Source organism: Bos indicus x Bos taurus, chromosome 12, assembly GCF_003369695.1.
Source record: "Bos indicus x Bos taurus breed Angus x Brahman F1 hybrid chromosome 12, Bos_hybrid_MaternalHap_v2.0, whole genome shotgun sequence".
Taxonomy (NCBI): Eukaryota; Metazoa; Chordata; class Mammalia; order Artiodactyla; family Bovidae; genus Bos; species Bos indicus x Bos taurus.
In genome coordinates this window covers 29,734,731-29,753,834 of record NC_040087.1, presented here as the reverse complement: position 1 = coordinate 29,753,834, position 19,104 = coordinate 29,734,731, and the positions used below count along the sequence as shown (strand labels likewise).

The following is a 19,104-nucleotide window of genomic DNA, read 5'->3' as shown; positions in this document are numbered from 1 at the left end:
CTAGGAAAGCGCGGGGCTTATGTTTATTCATTCTACTTTTCTCAGAATTTAGCTTTCTTCCTGTCCGCTAGTATATGTTTTGGCAATAGTTGTACAGTTAAACTGAATGGGAAAGCCCTCCTTTCATGCCTTGCACAAAACGAGCCACACCTAACTCTCAAATATATCTCCACATTGAACACCCGGAGATGTTCCAGGACTCGAGGGGCTCAGCCTCTGGGGAGGCAGGGGAGGAGAGGGCCTCTGGGTCCCTTCGGTTCCCCACCTCCACCCCCGCTCTGGACACACTGCTCCCCGTGGTCTGCCGTGCCAGAGAAGCAAGGAGAACAAAGCGATGGAATCCACGGGGGATTCACGAAGCCATTGTGGGAAAGTGACACGATGACCAGTGGGATTTCCACATAGAAGGGAATCCAGGCGAAGCAAAAGCTGAGCAGGGGAGATTCACGGAATGATCTAGAAGGGAAAAAACAGCAAGGATAGGAGACGGTGGTTGGCATCTGACTCCTGCTTGGGGGCGGGACATGGGAGTAGAGATCAGAGATCCGGCACTGCCCCAGGCCCCAGGGCCCCAGGGCCCCAGGTGGGGAGCCGGGAGAGGGATGCATGCCTCGCTCCAACCCGTGCGCGGAGGTGTGGTGCCTTGGGTGAGCTGCGCGCCCTGGCTCCCACCCCGGGCCTGACCCCGCAGCCTCGGTGGACGTTTCCCTCCCTCCTGGCACTGTCCCCGTGGAGTGTCCCCTGGCAGTGTGTGTCCCTACCCCCACCCCCTTCGCCGACAGTGTCCAGGCAGGGGCGGGCCCAGCCCCAGGCGTGGAGCGGCGGACCCCAGGGCGATGAGTAAACCCTTGGCCGCGAGCGGGCGCGGCCGGGAGGGAGCGTGCCAAGTCCTGAGATGCTGTGACGCGCCCGCCCGGAGCGTCTGGGGTCGTGCCCTAGGGCCGGGAGGGGCGCGGCGCGGGATAAAAGGGCCGCGCGGCGCCGGGGCCGTTTTCTCGGCACGGTAGCCGCAGCTCTGCGCTCCTCGCCGGCGGGAACCTGAGCGGCGTCCCGGGGTCCCTGGCGGACCGAGTCGGGGCACCAGCGCCTCCCCGGGGGCCATCAACAGCGAGAGCACGAGCCCGGCCATGGCGGGGCTGGAGAGCGCCCCCGCGGCCAGGCCGAGCCTGACATCCATCTCGTCGGGGGAGCTGCGCAGCCTGTGGACGTGCGACTGCGAGCTGGCCCTGCTGCCCCTGGGCCAGCTGCTGCGGCTGCAGCCCGGCGCTTTCCAGCTGCGCGGCGACCAGCTCGTGGTGCCCGCGCCCGCGGAGCCCGCCTCCGCGCGCGGGGGCTTCAACGTCTTCGGAGACGGTTTCGTGCGCCTCGACGGGCAGCTCTACCGCCTGAGCAGCTACATGAGGAGGTGGGTGGCCTCGCCGCGCACCCCAGCCCGCCTCCTGGTTCCCGCCGAGGCCTCCACGCTACCCACCCCCATCCCCATCCCCATCCCCATGCCTCACTTCCAGAGATCCAGCCTGGACCCCCACCCCCCATCACACTTATAGATTTTTCTCATTGTTAACATCACCCAGAGGTGCGGAGCTCCCCCTGCCCTGGCTTTTTCTGCCTTTTGCACCGACATTTCACAGCTGTCCAAGCCGCCCATAAGGGTGGTAGAGGGTGGGCAGGGAGGGGAGCTCGGAACTGGCTGATGATTCTTCCTTTCTGGCTCCTTAACCCGGTCAAATAAGCTCAAAGTAGAGGCACACCCTTGCTAAGCAGAGACTCACACCCTCGCTTTAGCCTGAGGGGGAGGGGCGGGGAGAGGTTGTTCTCTTCTGCGCTATCAGCTGGATCCAGAGGGGAGACCCGGTGAGAGCAAGCGGAAGTTTACAGTTTCCCATCTTTAGCCTCACTGCCTTTTCAAAAAAAGAAATTAATAAACCGTGTCTGAGAAGGAACCAAAGCCTGTGAAGTCCAACCCAGGGACCATGTGGGCTGTTGAGCGGGCAGTTGGCTGTCGAGTGGGCAGTTCCATTCTGGGAAGATGAGTGCAGTGTGGCTTCCGGGAGCAGAGCTGGGGCCAAAACAACTTGGTGGAGGGTCACAGAATGTTTAAGTGCGGTGGCAAAGTGCCTGAAGCACTTCCTAGGGGACTTGAAAGCAGCAGGATTGAAGCCCATCTGAGGCGGGCTTTGGGAGGGCAAAGGAGGACGAGTTTCACCCTGGGATCTGCTGGGGTCTCTTGCTTCCAGAGGTTACCCGGTGGCTCCAGTTTCACCTGCGGGGTGGGGAGCTTGCTTTTGTGCTGTGGAGCTGGGTATCAGGAAGCGGGACAGGTTGATTCTGAGATGAGTAAGCAGACATCTATTAAGCTAGAAAGCCTTTGCTCCAGGGAGAGACAGCAGCCCCGGGCACCCTATGTGTGGAATAAAGTCAAGAGGGGCCAGCAAACCAAAGGAGATATTTAAAATGCCTTCTTCAAAGCTGCTGGGGAACACCTTGCTTTTCCACTCAAAAGATAGTGAGGGCTTTCACTGAGCGCCTGATACAGGATTCCCCAGCAAAAATCTCTCCCTTTCTGAGCGAATTGAAAATTCCAAGCCATAAGCAGGGGATGGTGGTAGGAACTGAGCTAGAAATCAGATTTGCAGAGATTTTAAAAAAGAAGATAAGCATTGTATTTGAGAACAGAGTGTGAAAAATAAAAATGTCCAGAGTTAATTGAAGCTACAGGTTAGGTCTTAGGCAGTCCTTACTCCCCTGATCTCAGCCAACAGCGCTGCAAAACTTGAACTGGTATTGAAATCTGGTTGTTAAACTCTTGCTTTGAACACCTCCTCCATAAGGGAAAATTAAAATTCCCCCGGCAGTTTGGAGTCCAGAATAAACAATGACGAGGTAACAGAGACCAGGGTGCAAAGAAGAATCAGCAAATACAAGGTTCTTATGGGCTAAGCAATAGCACAAGGGCTTTTGTACCTGGGAATGGCAAGGTGTATCTGAGAATAATTCGGGAGGTGGAACAACCTGCCTTCCTCTTGGGGGACAGACCGTGGCAGGTGGATGTGCAGTCCTGAAAGAGGACTGGGAGGGAACCTGGTCTGAACAGAGGGAGCCTTCTAGAAAGAAGGGGAAGACAGTTGCGGGCGGCAGTGAGAGGTTTTGCCCTCATGGATCAGGCGTGAGAGGCACAGTCAAAATTCAGGTGTCTGAAGTTGCTGCTTCTCAAACTGGCACAGATTTACCCAGTTGTCTTTGGTTTGAAGATAGATGCAGCTTCCTGTCTCAAAATAGTTGCTCTTGAGCTATCGTTCACTTCTTCCTTTCTTCTTTCCTTCGGTGATCTCTAGCCAACTTAACTGAAGAGGAATTTGCATGATTTACTCTTTCCCAGTAAGTTCTAGCACACTTCTAAAGATCCCAGAATCAAGCGCAGAATTCCCACCCATGTTACAAATGAAATTTGCTCAGGGTACCAGGTGTAAATTACCATTAACTATCACACACGCATACACACAGCTTTCCCTTTTTTTTTTTCCTATAATGCAGCCTGTTAGTGGGATGTAATGGCCAATGTTTGACAAAGAGGAGCTCTAATCCCTTATTTTCAGTAGTCCTCTAGCATGTAAGAGGCTGCTTGAGAAAAAAGCAAATACATTTTTCTTTAATGTTTACTTGAGTCTCAGCATTGGTGCCAAGTATTTCACAGCTATTGTCTCACAAAAGCTGGCAAAGTTGGTGCCATTGTTTGTTTCTCATTTTTACAGATGAGAAAATTAGGACTCAGATTAAGTAATTTCCCTGGGTGAGATGCCGGTGAACTGCAGGGCCAAGGCCTCTCAGCAGAGTTGTCTAACTCTACAGCCCAGGCTGTCAGCTAGCTGCTTCCAACCTGGAATAATTCTGACTTCCTCTGGGACACAGCAGCACGCTCATAGATTTCCTGAACCTCAAATAAATGACTGGGATTACATCAGCCAGTACACATATAATCAGCCTAAAAGAGAAAGTAAGTCCAGCGGTATGAAGGAAGCCGCTGAAAGTAGTGCTGTGACCTGCTTCTGCTCAGATCTGAGCATCTCTTAGCTGAGTGATGGTCTCAACCCCCTTGAGGTGAGCCGCCTGGGGCAGGAAGTGCAGGGGAGGCAGGGAGGAGACTCATGGGGGTAAAGTCAGGGTTGGATCATACTTAGATTGTCACTGCGGGGAGTGTCAGCTCCATCCACGGTGGGTGGGAGGTGCCTGGGCTCTGTCTGCGGCCCAGGCCCACTTCTCAGAAGCATCTCCGCATGGAGCCTGGCCACCCTTACTGTTGTGCTCAGTGGGCTCCTGACACGACCAATCCTCTGCTCTGGCCCCAGGTCTGAGTCTTGGATTTAATGACCTGCCCAGGATAGCAGCCCCTTATACAGGATGCATAGTGGTATTGATGAAGTAATAACCTCTCATGTGTTGAACTATGGTTTTTATGGAATTCAGTTTAGGGTAAATGTGGACACCTGATGCAAAGAGCCCGCTCATTAGAACAGACCCTGATGCTGGGAAAGATTGAAGGCAGGAGGAGAAGGGGGTGATAGAGGACGAGATGGTTGGATGGCATCACTGACTCAGTGGATGTGAGTTTCAGCAAACTCCAGGAGATAGTGAAGGACAGGGAAGCCTGCTGTGCTGCAGTCCATGGTGTCACAAAGAGTCAGACACAACTGAGCGACCGAACAACAACAACAAAGTGTGGATAAGCATGAGTGCTGGGCCAGGCTGCCTTGGTTTGTACCCTGGTCCCGCTGCTTACTAGCCGAGTGACTGGGGAAAGTGACTTCATCTCTGTGACTCAGTCTCCTCAGCTGTAAACTGGGAATAATAATGCCACCAACTTTATAAGTTGTTCAGAATTAAAATCTGTTAAGCCCTCAAGATAGTCAGTGGCACATCTTCATCACGGGACCAATGTCAGCTTATGTTCTCATCAAGCAGCCCCAACGCCAAATGCTTCACATGCTATTTAATCTTTCAGCCTCCTCATGGGGCACCTCTTGTCTGCCAGATTTTATAGGTGAGAATATGCATCTCAACAAGGTTAAAATATTTGCTGAAGTCACAGAGGCAGAAATCAAACCCATATGGGGTGATTCAAAAGCCATGAGCCACAGAACTTCCCTGGTGGTCCAGTGACTAAGACTCTGAGCTCCCAATGCAGGGGGCCTGGGTTCGATCCCTGGTCAGAGAACTAGATCCCGTGTGCCTCAACTAAGGGTATGCATGCTGCAATACTTTTTAAGATCGGGTGCAATTAAAAAAAAAAAAGCCACGAGCCATTGCTGCTTTCTTCCTTGGGAGCCTAGCTTTGTCCTTCCAGCCACACTCCAGTCCTTGCAAACACACACCTGCAGGCCTGGATGCAGCTACCCACAGTCCCCAAGGCTTAGCTAAGCCGTGACTCCCTGCCCCGACTGGGGCTCCCATCTCCTGCTTCTGCCCACCCATTGGCAGTCTATTTGGCCTGACAGAACAACCCTTCTGCTATACCTGACTCAGCTCAGTAAATGATTCTAACTTCAGGCTCTTGGCTTTGCTTCTTCTTATTTACATCGCTAGGACATAGCCCTGTGGACACAATAAGCAGGGCACTGTGCAGTCCTCTGGTCTGTGTGTGTTTGAATGATTAATTAGTTTGTAAGCCTCTGAATAACAGGGGTTGTGTCCTAGGCCAAAGCTTCTCAAACTTTTAATAAGCTTGCAAGTCTCCTGAGGAGCTTGTTAAAACAGATTGTAGATCAGATACAACTGGAGAGGGACCCAGAATTTTGCAGTTTTACAAGCTCCCCTGTGATGTCAGTGCTGTAGGTCCAATAATCAGACTATAAGCAATGAGGTCTTAGTTGTGAATCTTTTCATATTGAAATGGTACCTTTTTTTAGCCCTCTCCTAAGGGCTTCTGTATGCTTCTAGAAAGCAAGACTATTTTCTTTGTTAGGGCCCCAGTGCCAAGCACATAGTAGGTGCTTTGTTGTTCAGTCACCAAGTTGTGTCCAACTCTTCTCAACCCTGTGGACTGCGGTATGCCAGGCTTCATTGTCCCTCACCATCTCCTGGAGTTTGCTCAAACTCATGTCCATTGAATTGGTGATGCCATCCAACAATCTCATCTATTGCCCTCTTCTTCTGCTGTCAATCTTTCCCAGCATCAGGATCTTTTCCAATGAGTCAGCTCTTTGCATCAGGAGCAAAAGTATCAGAGCTTCAGACTCAGGATCAGTCCTTCCAAAGAGTATTCAGGGTTGATTTCCTTTAAGACTGACTGCTTAATTTGCTTGCAGTCCAAGGGACTCTCAAGAGTCTTCTCCAGCACCACGGTTCAGAAGCATCAATTCTTCAGCACTCTGCCTTCTTTACTGTCCAGCTCTCACATCTGTACATGACTACTGGAAAGACCATAGCCTTGACTATATGGACCTTTGTTGTCAAAGTGATGTCTTTGCTTTTGAACACACTGTCTAGGTTTGTCCTAACATTTGCTTAGTCATTGTTTATTGCAGAAATGAATGATTGAACATGCATATCAATGATTAGAGCCACAGACATTAGAGTGATGAATTGGAAATTTTTGTTTATTTCACAAGAGTCGGGCAGAAGAAGAAGGTGAGATGATGAACCAAAGGAACTGTTTTGAGTGTGTAGGGGAGGTTTTGCATAAAACTAACAAGTTGACACTGGAAAGAATGTCCTTGTAAGCTTTTGCTTAGTCACAGCAAAGAATTGTGGAAGATATTAGCAATCTCTGGGCCTTTTACACAAGGACTATCCAATATATTCCTCTTTTTCTCTATTCCTCCCTACATATTTTAGAAATGAACACACACACACAGATGTGAGCGTGCATTTGAATTTCTATTTGTCTTTGAGTATTAACAACAAATTGTCAGTTGTTGTTTAGTTGCTAAGTTGTGTCCAAATCTTTGTGATCCCATGGACTGTAGCCCACCAGGCTCCTCTGTCCACGGGATTCACTAGGCAAGAACACTGGAGTGGTTTGCTGTTTCCTTTCCCAGGGGATCTTCCCGACCCAGGGATTGAACCCAAGTCTTCTACATTAGCAGGCGGATTCTTTACTGCTGAGCCATGAGGGAAGCCAGTTTAAATATTCAGGGGCCAGGAAAATTTGGAGTGACTTTTGAATCATTCCAAGATGATGTAAAATCTGAAGGAAACTGGAGAAGAATAGGTATCTTTGGGGTGGGTGATCTTAGCTATCCCTGATTTGCTAGAAGCAAAAATTCTATGTTCTTTCTTGGTCCCATCTTTCAGATATTGCCTTCATTAAGCAGTTCCCTTTAGCTTTCCAAACTAAAAAGATGAGGAAAGAAATTGGATCAAGGAAGGGGAAACTCTTACTTATTTATTTTTCAGAAACTTATACATAGTCTTCTTTTCCTGGTAACTTGAATGAACACAGCCCTGGCTGTGCATCAGAAGCTTACAGAATTTCACCCTAGGGTCAGCGGAGTTGGCCAGAATTAAAGACACTAATAATGTTTGTTGAGCATCTACTATGAGCCCACGTCTGTATGTCTATGTTATTGGCACTTCATTACATCATCAAATGGACGGTGATTCTATTATATCCCTTTTGTAGATGAGGGGACCGGGTCAGATGGGTTAAGTAACTCACTCAAGGTCATGATGAGCTGTGGCTCTGGGACTGAGTTCACATAGCCAGTTAATCAGGATACAAATTAAATCTTCTTATTTTGAATCACTATGCTTTCCACTGCGGCTTCCCTCATAGTTCAGGTGGTAAAGAATCTGCCTGCAATGCAGGAAACTTGGGTTCAACCCCTGGGTTGGGAGGATCCCCTGGAGAAGGAAATGGCAACGCACTCCAGTATTCTTGCCTGAAGAATCCCAAGGACAGAGGAGCCTGGTGGGCTACATACAGTCCATAGCGTCGCAAGAGCGGGACATGACTTAGCGACTAAACCACCACCACCACCATGCTTTCCCATCACAGTGGATGAAAGCCAGGTGTAGGAAGTTCCAACCTAGGAGCATTCTGGGGCCAGGGTAAAAGCACTGAAGAAATCAGAGTTTAAAGCAGCTCTCGTCAACTGCTTCTCTTCCCTAGGGATAACTTCAGCAAATATAATAAATATCCAGGACACAGGAGCAATATCTGCATTAGCAGTTCAGAAATATGCATAATGAAAGATGAGATAGCTAGTCTCATCAGACTAAGGTAGTCTAGTCAGGCTCATCTTAAAACTGTTAGCTGAATGTCGGGTACTTGAAGACCTGTGAGATTTAACAATGAGGTCCTCAGTCTGTTTTGTATCTTAGTGACTTGCATATCCAAATTTCATACCAGCAGGCCTCTGAAGGGCAGTGTCTGTGCATATGTCTGAATTCAAAAGGGATGTTCCCATTTATTTATTCCACTGTGATTCTGAGGTGTTTAACAATTGGACCATATCTGGGAGGCTGGGAATGGATTAACGTAAGGGGATATTTCTTCTTTGCAACCTGGTTTCAATAGAGCGTTAAGCAGGGATCTTGCCACAATCTCGTCTGTAAATTCTGTTATCAGAGCTCTCGCGTGAGCAGCATTTTCTCACATCTGTGGTACAGCGATAACTGGCACTGCTCTGTGATGTGTTGACAGCCCGGGTAAGATCCTAAAAGTGTCTCTATATCATCAAAGGAAGATTAAATGATGTTGAGAGTCATCTTATTATTCAGGATATCTTATTAAATTCAGGCTCCAGAAGAAGTGACTCATGTTTAAGTTATGCATTTAACTCAACATGTGACTCTCCAGAAGACCCCCCTTCCCCTCCCTCCTCCCAGTCCCTCGACTTTGATCAGGGTTAGTAGCATTCAGAAAAAGCCTCTTCCGCGGAATTCTGGAGGAAACCAATTATTTTCCCAACCGGTGATTGTTTCCAAGTTGAGATTTTTATCTTTTCCCTGCCAACGATACCTCCAATGAGACAATCGATTTTAGGCAGAGGCAAGTGGAGCACTGTCATTTGGGTAAGTCCAGGCTGCAGGCTTTCTCAGTGTATTACACACGCATGCACGCACGCACGCACATGCACGCACGCCCTAGAGAGTGACCGTAAGACTGGCTACTGAGCGCAGAGGAATCACCTTGAGGGAAACATTAAGTGCTTAACTGACTATCGGAGAAGGCGATGGCACCCCACTCCAGTACTCTTGCCTGGAAAATCCCATGGACAGAGGAGCCTGGTAGGCTGCAGTCCATGGGGTCGTGAAGAGTCGGACACGACTGAGTGACTTCACTTTCACTTTTCACTTTCATGCATTGGAGAAGGAAATGGCAACCCACTCCAGTGTTCTTGCCTGGAGAATCCCAGGGACGGGGGAGCCTGGTGGGCTGCCGTCTATGGGGTCGCACAGAGTCGGAGACGACTGAAGCGACTTAGCAGCAGTAGCAGTAACTGACTATGAATTCACTTCATGATAATCAAGGTGGGGAGAGTGTGAAAATTGCTTTGGATGGATCACAGGTGGTACTCCCAGCCCAGCATCGTGCATCTGTCTCTCTGATGTTTACTCCAGTCAGACTTGGTCTTTGCTTCTTTTGCTATAAGCTTTTCCTCTTCTTTCTCCCTCTACCCTGTCTCACACCCTCTGAAATCACAGACCTCACTGGCTGGCCTCTCCTCACCTGCTTCCCTGGTCACTCTCACCTGCCTGTGTTAGGTCCTTGACAGCCAAATAGATGGATGGCAGAGGGGGTGGGGAGCACAGGGGGACCCCTGTACTGCTGCCCTGCGACCCCACCCCCACTTCCTGGGCCCTGAGCACCTCAGCTGCGTAAGGCACAGGTCAGCACCCAGGCTTAGTGAATGAATGAATGAGAGAGAAGGAACCCAGCAAGGGGCATTCCCTTCTTCCTTCCTTCTCCTTTGCTTCCTTTCTCCAGGACCTTTTGGCAGTTGGTCAGCTGGGACAAAGAAGAACGGTGACATTGCCCTTCAGGGGCCCGCTTACCCCATGCTCTCTCCACCCTGTTCTGCCCAGGAAGGGTGGCGGTGGGGGCAGGGGGTGGGGAGTGGGGTGGGGGGCGGGCGGGGAGGCATGGAGGAAAAGCCATGCAGATCCCAGTCTGCATCTGTGTTCTCTCACCCAGTCCATTCCATGGCTCCCTCCTTCTCCACCCCAACCCTCCTCTCCCCAACTCCTGTCCCCTCGCATCCATACCCCTGAACAGGGACACCAGCCCCCCCCTCTCGTTGCCTGGATGCACCAGCCTGTGTCCCCCTCACCCATCACGGGAGCACCCCCCTAAACACCATCCCCACCTCCATGCCCAGGGTTGGGAGGTGGAGGCTTCATTAAAAGCCTGGTGAAATAGAAGGCAGGAAGCATTCCAGGTGCTCCATCGGGGGTCAGGTTTTAAAAGCTCTCAATATCAGATCTGACAATCCCAGAAAAAAAGATGATGACACAGATTTCTAAGAGACAGAGCTGGAGGCAGACGAGCGGAAGCTGTGTTTTCCTGACTCGGGGGTAGATAAATTCTCCCACTGCTCTTGACCCAGGCTTTGGTCTGGGTCTCCAGCTCCAGCCCCTCTAAGCAGGTTGATGGGGAAGGAGGCTTCGGACTGTGTGGCCAGAGCCCCCCAGCTGCAGGTGGTCCCAAGGCGGTGATTTTTCAGGTCAGGTTCTGGAAGGACCACAAACCAGAAATGCAGGAGCGGTCTCTGCCTGGGACTAGAAGCCAACACACAGCCCTATAGCAAAAGCCCCCCATTCACCCCACGCAGACCTCATAGCGATGCCCATCAGTGGGGAGGCCACCCTGTCTTGAAGAGGGCTCAGGGCAGATGCATCCCCCAGCCCGCTGGGTACCTCTCAGCCCACCCGTGTCCACGCCGCTTCTGAACTTGGGTTTGGCTAGAAAATTAGCCATCTTCTTGAAAGAAGCCAATTTACATCTGTCTTCTTTTAAATCAACAATGCAGGTAGAGACACAGAAAGGCGGCTTGGAAAATGTGTAGAGTAGGGAGAGGAAACTGACATGCTGGAAGACACAGTCAAAAAGCAAAAAGATCTTCCTGGGTTGAAATAATGAACTAAGACCAAGGAGGCTAAATTGAATAGGGCCCTGGGCAGAAATCCTACATTAGTTTTTTAAAACTGTACAAGCTCACAATCGGGGGAGACGTGAAGTAGTTCATGTGAATATTGCATCTCTGGAGGGGGCTGGGTTTATCTCAGGATTAGAAAAAGGAAGAGAAAAAGAGAAGGAAAGGAAAATTTCAGATCCATCAGTTAGGATGACTGCACTGGAGAAGACCTTGAGAAGTCCACTTATGAAGGATAATTCATTCTCAATTCAGGGATACATAGTGCTCTGGTAGCACTATCTTAGGGGCTTCCCAGGTGGCTAGTGGTAAAGAATCCAGTTGCCAACACAAGAGATGAGGGTTTGATCCTTGGATCGGGAAGATACACTGGAGAAGGGCATGGCAACCCACTCTGGTATTTTTGCCTAGAAAAATCCCACAGGTAGAGGAGCCTAGTGGGCTACAATCCATGGGGTCACAGAGATTCAGACACGACTGAGTGGGCACGCGTGCACACACACACACACACACACACACACACACACACTGCTGTCTTACAGCCCAAAAAGATGGTAGTGGTCATCATTTGGTAAAGGCTGCCCCTGAGAGCTGAATGCTGGTGCCAGGCTCCCCCAGCCCCAGGCCACCTTTGGGTGGCATGTTGATCTGTCTGTCAACCAGGGGAGGGGGAATTACTTATTTGATATAAGATATGACTGCCTCCCCAAGAATACATTTTAGAGGACTTCCCTTGGAGGGTCTGTGGATATAGCAGACGCGTGTCCAGTACATGCCTGTCCTGACTTCAGTGGAAGGCTACATAGCATTTGTAATCATCTCTGCTTTTTTCACAGATATGTGGAACTGACCAACTACTGCGATTATAAAGACTACAGGGAAACTATATTGAGCAAACCAATGCTCTTCTTTGTTCATGTACAGACCAAAAAAGACTCCTTGAAAGGTAGGTGTATAAAGTTTGGGTTTGGTTCTGCCTTTCTGGGCTGTGGACTGTGGCCTGTTGATGAGGCAGAAGTTGGACGTGGAGAAAGCAGAGAGGGTGTCAGCTTGTGCAAGGCTGGAAGCTAGATGGGTTAGGCCATCAGCGGAGGCCTGCAGAGCATACCTCTAAATGACCCTGCGGCAGAAGCCATCTGTCTCTGAGTTTTCTTTTGTACTTCCTGTCTTGGCAGGAAGTGATCTCTGAGCCTGAAGGGGTTGCAAAAATGACTGGAGTGATGATGATGATGATGTATCATACTGTCTGCTGCTGCTGCTAAGTCACTTCAGTCGTGTCCGACTCTGTGCGACCCCATGGACGGCAGCCCACTAGGCTCCCCCGTCCCTGGGATTCTCCCGGCAAGAACACTGGAGTGGGTTGCCATTTCCTTCTCCAGTGCATGAAAGTGAAAAGTGAAAGTGAAGTCGCTCAGTGGTGTCCAACTCTAGCAACCCCATGGACTGCAGCCTACCAGGCTTCTCCATCCATGGGATTTTCCAGGCAAAAGTACTGGAGTGGGATGCCCACCCCGTATCAAATACTCCTGTGAGGAATGAGCTAATGTCAATAATTGGGCAAAAACCCTGTGGGGCATGTCATCCAAAGGAGAACATTTTTGAACCTGAAAACAGGAATTGTAATAATTATGCTGGGACAAAGGTATAAACTAGAACTGACTCAGGCATAACTAGGATGCCTGGTCATCCTGCCTATGTGGTACTTATACCACCCCCATTTTATAGATGAGATAGTGATAGTGAAAGTCACTCTGCTGCTGCTGCCGCTAAGTCACTTCAGTCATGTCCGACTCTTTGCGACTCCATGGACTATACAGTCCATGGAATTCTCCAGGACAGGATGCTGGAGTGGGTAGCCTTTCCCTTCTCCAGGGGATCTTCCCAACCCAGGGATTGAAGCCAGGTCTTCCGCATTGCAGGTGGGTTCTTACAGATGAGAATCCTAGTTTTCTCTCTCTGTCTCTCACAGATGAGAAAACTGGGATAAAGGAAATAAATGTTATTTGCAAAGCTTGGTCTGGACACCAAGGGGGGAAAGGGGGGGTGGCATGAATTGGGAGATTGGGATGGATGTATATATACTATTGATATTATATATAAAATAGATAACTAATGAGAACCTACTGTATAGCTCAGGGAATTCTACTCAGTGCTCTGTGGTGGCCTAAATGGGAAGGAAATCCAAAAAAGAGGGGAGATATATATACGTGTAGTTGACTGACTCTGCTGTACAATAGAAACTAACATAACACTATTAAGCAATTATTCTAAAATAAACTTAATTTTAAAGAAAATAAAAATGCTTGTAGATGCTTTCATGTTTCATGCTGTGGCCTTCAAATTTCAAAGATATCCCTTTATTGTTTCTTCCAGGAAATCAAACTGATAGCGACTAAATTAACTCAAATTCCTATATAAAAATATCTCCATTTGCCCGTCTTCCTCCTGCTCAAAGTAGTATGTGGAGAGTCACGAGCATAAGTTCTGTGAAAGCGTTAGAATTTCTTAAACTTACTTCTAAAATGTTCTTATTTAAAAATGAGTCCAAGAGAGTAAGAATGGGCCTACAAATTCCAAAGAGACTTCCTCAAACACGCCCTTCCTCATTCAGATTCTTAGAGCTGATTCTCTGCTCATCTTGTTCGGAGTCATTCAGATCCCCTGCTCACTTCATAATTCAAAGTCAAGATGCCCTTCTCTGCAGGAGAGGCCAGGAACAGATCACAGTGTAACAAGGAATGCTTGTTAGCGCATCTGAGCCCTTGATGTCATTTGGCTTGCTGGTGACCGGAAAGCCAACAATTCTCTAAGAAGTAGGTCTAGGTCACAAGTGCGCCCTTGTTTTTGACTTGTGCTTCCTCATTTCTAGAAAGGACATACGCGTTTCTTGTGAACACAAGGCACCCCAAGATAAGAAGACAGATAGAGCAGGGGATGGACATGGTCATTTCCTCAGTGATTGGAGAAAGCTACCGGCTCCAGGTGAGTTGGCCTGTGTTAATCCACGGCTGCCAACACAGAAGGGGGTCTGGACATTGCAAGCCAGGATGGAGTCCCTAAAGCTTAACTCTCACTTAACTGAATCCAGACTGACATTTTCTATTGCTGCATTATCACTACCAATAAGGTGAACTTAGTTTCTAGCAACTTCTGAGAAATGGGGTAAGAATAAATATCAGTTTGACCAAGCAGTTCAAGGTTTTTACCTTGAACTTGATGGAACTTATGCAAAGGTAAAGATTTGTTTGTTTGTTTTTAAATAAAGACACCTATTTAAAATTATGTCAGAAAGAGAAATAAAGGGTGTGATATTTTGGACATTTGGACAGCTGTTAATTCTATAATATAACTATGGTAATGTATGTCTATAATATAATGTTATAGTTATATCCATGTAATTAATTAAATGCTTCTTTCTCTTTCAGTTTGATTTTCAAGAAGTAGTAAAGAATTTTTTCCCTCCAGGAAACAAGGTTGTTAACGGAGAAGATTTGAGCTTTGCGTATGAATTCAAAGCCGATGCATTGTTTGATTTCTTCTATTGGTTTGGGCTCAGCAATTCCACTGTAAAAGTGAATGGAAAAGTTCTAAATTTGTCAAGTACAAGTCCAGAAAAGAAGGAGACCATTAAATTATTCCTGGAAAAAATGAGTGAACCTTTAATCCGAAGGAGCAGTTTTTCTGATCGAAAATTCAGCGTAACTTCTAGAGGTATGTTAAAAATTCTCAAGTTGGGGCTTCTCTGGTGGTCCAGTGGTTAAGATTCTGCACTTCCACTGCAGGGAGAGAGGTTCAGTCCCTGATCAGGGGACTAAGATCCCCCATGCCATGTGGAGGGGCCAGAAAATTTTTTTAAAGGAAAAAATAAATCTGACCTTTAAAAAAAGTTTTCAAGTACCCCCAGAATGATAGTTGAAGGGTAGAATAATATCATGGGAGAAAAGAATCAATTAATGGAAAAGGAAAGGCCTCTTGATAAAGGGGAAATATAATATCACATTTTTCAGAAAGAAGTGAGAAACATTTACTACCAAAAGGAAATATAGTAAACTAACACAACACTGTAAATCAACTGCACTCCAATAAATTTTTTAAAAAAGAATATAATGACTTTTCCTTTTAGGCTCCTTAAGGTTTTCTCTCAGTGGTTTCACTGTGCAGCATACTCAGAAAATAATTTTAAAATATATTGTTAACATAAATACATGTTAATGCTCATTGAAGTATTTTTAACAATAATTTAACTAAAGAAGAATGATGTTTTCCTGATGTGCATATTCAGGGCAACAGAATGTTAGGGAAACGTGTTGGTTAAGGGAGGAAGACACTTGGTCGAGACATCCATCTTTAAAAATGTTTGAGGGCAAAAAAAAAAAAAAAATGTTTGAGGGCTTCCCTGGTGGCTCAGTGGTAAAGAATCTGCCTGCCAATGCAGGAGGCACGGACTCCACTCCTGGTCTGGGAAGATCCCACATACCTCAGAGTAAGCCCTTGCGCCACAATATTGAGCCTGTGCTCGGCAACAAGAAAAACCACTACAATGAGAAGCCCTCCCGTCATAACTAGAGAGTAGCCCGCACTCACCACTAGAGAAAAGCCCATGCAGCAACAAAGACTTAGCACAGCCAGAAAATAAATAAAATCAATAAAATTATAAAAAATATATTTGGAAGGTTCTCCAGGGCTTCTAAGACTACTAAAGAATAACCCTTGAGACTTCTTCTCTTAACAAACTGCAGGTCATATCTGGTGCGTTCTGGATTTTCTATCCAGTAGCTCCTCCCCAGGATTTGGCAAGACTTTTCAGGTAGTGTGGCTAAGGCAGTGACACCAGTCAAGTCTTGTCTGGATTTGTCTTCTGCTGAGCCTGCCCTCTGTCCCAGGCTAGTCTGTGCTGAAAGGCAACTTCCTTGAACCAGTACTCTTGCAGCTAATTGCCAACAAAGAAAAACACTCCAACAAGCCAAAAAATCCACCAGTCTCTATGAACTGCAGTTAAAAATTTTTTTAAAGAATACAGATGCTTCACTAATTGTTTTCCATGACAGTTGCTTTCTTCCTGTGTTTCTCGAAAAAATGCTTGAAGTGTGTATTAATTGTTTAGTCACGTCTAACTCTTTGCAACCCTGAAGACTGTAGCCTGCCAGGCTCCTCTGTCTGTGGAATTCTCCAGGCAAGAACACTGGAGTGGGCTGCCATTGCCTTCTCTAGGATCTTCCTGACGTAGGGATCGAACCCAGGTCTCCTGCATTGCAGGCGGATTGTTTACCGTTTGAGCCACCAGGGAAGCTTCAGATCAGATCAGATCAGATCAGTCGCTTACTCCTGGTTATTTCTTATCCTGGAAGCAGCTTCCCTCTGTCTCTGTGTCCCTCTCCCTCCTGCCTTCCCCGCTCCTCCCCTTCTCCCTTCCCCGTGTTGCTTTATGTTCTCTGTCTGGGTGTTCCTTACAAAGATGCCTTTATGTTCTGTCCCATCGCAGCCATGTGTGGTGGTGGGGAGCAGGGTTTATATGCTCATCCTTTTGGGGAAGGTTACCTTGCCTGGTTGTGCCCACACCAGATGCCCGGTCCTCCCTTGGACGCCCTCCAGCCTCACCCCCTGGCCAGGGCAGCCTGGGCAGGCTTTCTCTGTTTCACCATCACTCTCTGTCCTGCAGGCTGCATCCACTGGTTATCCCAGGGACACCGAGGGGCATGTGAAGTTGGATAGTGCTTCCTTGCAAGTTTACTCTGACCCAGCCCTGAGGCCCCCTTCCACTCCAGAGCGGGGGAGGGAGGATTCCTCAAGGCTCATTTGAGCCATAATTATGCACCTTAGGTGGTCTAGCCACAACACATCAGTGGCCAGGCAGGCATCTCCACTGGCTCTGCCCTGGTGATCAGTTAGTCTCCTTCTCAGAAACTGACCTTTGTCCTTGGCATCTGGTCCCCACCTGTGGGCCTTCTGTCATCAAGTGAGAAACAGTACCTGCATGCCCAGTTTATGGAGAGGCAGGTGACCATCCGCGTCCTCTTGGTGAACAGCAAGTAGCATGTTTCTGTCTTTTGAGTTTTTCTGGGGAAGCCAGGATTCTCTGTTCACATTGAAATGTTTACATTGGATGTTGTGTGGGTTTTAAGTACTGTTGGGTTTTGGTTTACCAGAGATGGTAATAATGCAGGCCCTTTTTACTTTTTTTTCAGGTTCAATAGATGAAGTTTTTAATTGCAATCTGTCACCCAGATCATCTCTGATGGAGCCTCTTGTGGCAGAATTGCCATTTCCATGCGTTCTGGAATCTGAGGAGACACCAAACCCATTTATCTGATTGGGCTGGATGTTCCGCAGTTCCTCCTACACCCCAGGCCTGTGCCAGCATCGAGGGCTAAGGGGACGTGAGAGAGTAGGGAGGCGGGTACCTCCATATCCTCTCCTCTGACAGGCCCCTTCCTTGCATTTCCAAGGGTGATGCCTTGGCAGTCTGATGCAGCTGACTTCAGGATGGGAGGCTTTGGCCCCACGGCTGGAAGGTTTCTCTTCTTCGAACGCTTCTGCAAAGAGCCAGAGGGAAGCAGCAGGCATCATACCCTGGCATACCCTGGCACCACATACCCTGGCATCCTGGGGGCTTCCCAGGCGGAGCCATCTTACCCAGGTTTTGCCCCAAGATGCTTCCTATTTCCAGGTTTGGCCCTCTGCTTGGGGACATCCCTGTCTGAACCTAAACCCAGCAAGTGTGAGGTTAGCAGTGCCACTGTCTTGCAAACCTGGCTCAGCAAAAAGTCCAGGACATCTTTCTCCAGAAGTCAAGTCTGTCTTTCATCCTGCTGGTGGGATGAAACCTTAGGACAAACAGCGGAGGTGAGGCTTGACGGAGGGCTGGCCAGGCTGGTAGGATTGCAAGCCTGCCCCCGCTGCCTGAAATCTGAACTCCTGTGGCCTCCCTCTTAACAGAGTGGCCTGTGCAGAGAGAGGCCAGGTGATGCGATACCACACATGACGGGAGAAGGATAATGTATGTGGCCGTGTCCTCTCTAATAAAAGCACATAATGTCAGCTGGGTATTTTATAAGCTTTTAGCAATCCTAACACTAAAAGCAAAATAGAAGAAAGCTATATATTATCATAATACATTGTAGTCACATCAATAACATTTTTCATCTCATAGCTACAGTGGAGTTCTTCAAAAAGAAAAAAAAATCATCCTATCTACATATAAAAACCTTCATGAATGAATTGCTACATAGGCTTCTAATGAGAAAGATTTGTGGGTCCCAAGTATAATTTTCTTATCCTTTTAAAGAATGTTCCTGTATGATGCATTTTGATAGCACCACCAATTGTCCTTTCGTTTGTATTTGAAATGGTATGTGCCATATTCGTGAAATTAAATGTTTCCTTAGCATTCAACATAGAATTGATTAAATTTGTGACCAAGGTGTGTGACCATTCCATCATGCTATGCAGGTGGTATGTTGGCCTTGTAACTTACTAACTTACAGTAAGAATTGTGGTTTTATAGCTACTTTCTCAGGAAGAGCCTTTTGGGGGACTTCCCCAGTGGTCCAGTGGTTAAGACTCTGTGCTTCCAATGCAGGGGGCGCAGGTTTGATCTCTGGTCAGGTAACAAGGATCACGCATGCTGCAGGGCACACCCAAAAATAAACAAAAATTTTTAAAAAGAAGAGCCTTTTTTGAATAACAAGTCTATGAAGTATTTGGAGGAAAAAAAGTGATACTGATGTTTCAGAAAATGGGAATCTTCCTTAATAACAGAAAATGATAAATGTTTATTATTCAAATTCAGTGCAAAATGAAGAATATTAACAATCAAATAAGTTTTATACCAGAGCAAATAAACCTTAGGTGGATATCCAATAGTATATACTTCCCAAAGGGAATAGAAACTCTATTCACAAAAATTGACAAAGTCCATTTTTTGAAAAGCCATCAGTCATCACTCCAGGAATGGACTAAAGATCTAAAAGTTTTCTTTTATCATTAAAATTTGTTATCATTTGACTCGGAA

General features: G+C 47.6%; 1 protein-coding gene across 1 annotated transcript; it reads left to right on the top strand.

Annotated features, from left to right (window-relative positions):
- The first annotated feature begins 1,015 nt into the window (after positions 1-1,015).
- Positions 1,016-19,104, top strand: MEDAG (mesenteric estrogen dependent adipogenesis). The gene is made up of 5 exons (XM_027557481.1): positions 1,016-1,405; positions 11,930-12,039; positions 13,963-14,075; positions 14,519-14,804; positions 17,279-19,104. The coding sequence occupies exons 1-5, from the start codon at positions 1,128-1,130 to the stop codon at positions 17,401-17,403; spliced, it is 912 nt and encodes a 303-aa protein (XP_027413282.1). The 5' UTR covers positions 1,016-1,127; the 3' UTR covers positions 17,404-19,104.

Coding starts and splice junctions, on each gene's coding strand:
- MEDAG (XM_027557481.1), top strand. CDS start 1,128: ATGGCGGGGCTGGAGAGCGCCCCCGCGGCCAGGCCGAGCCTGACATCC. Junction 14,076..14,518: donor GAGAAAGCTACCGGCTCCAG/GTGAGTTGGCCT, acceptor TTTCTCTTTCAG/TTTGATTTTCAAGAAGTAGT. Junction 14,805..17,278: donor ATTCAGCGTAACTTCTAGAG/GTATGTTAAAAA, acceptor CTTTTTTTTCAG/GTTCAATAGATGAAGTTTTT.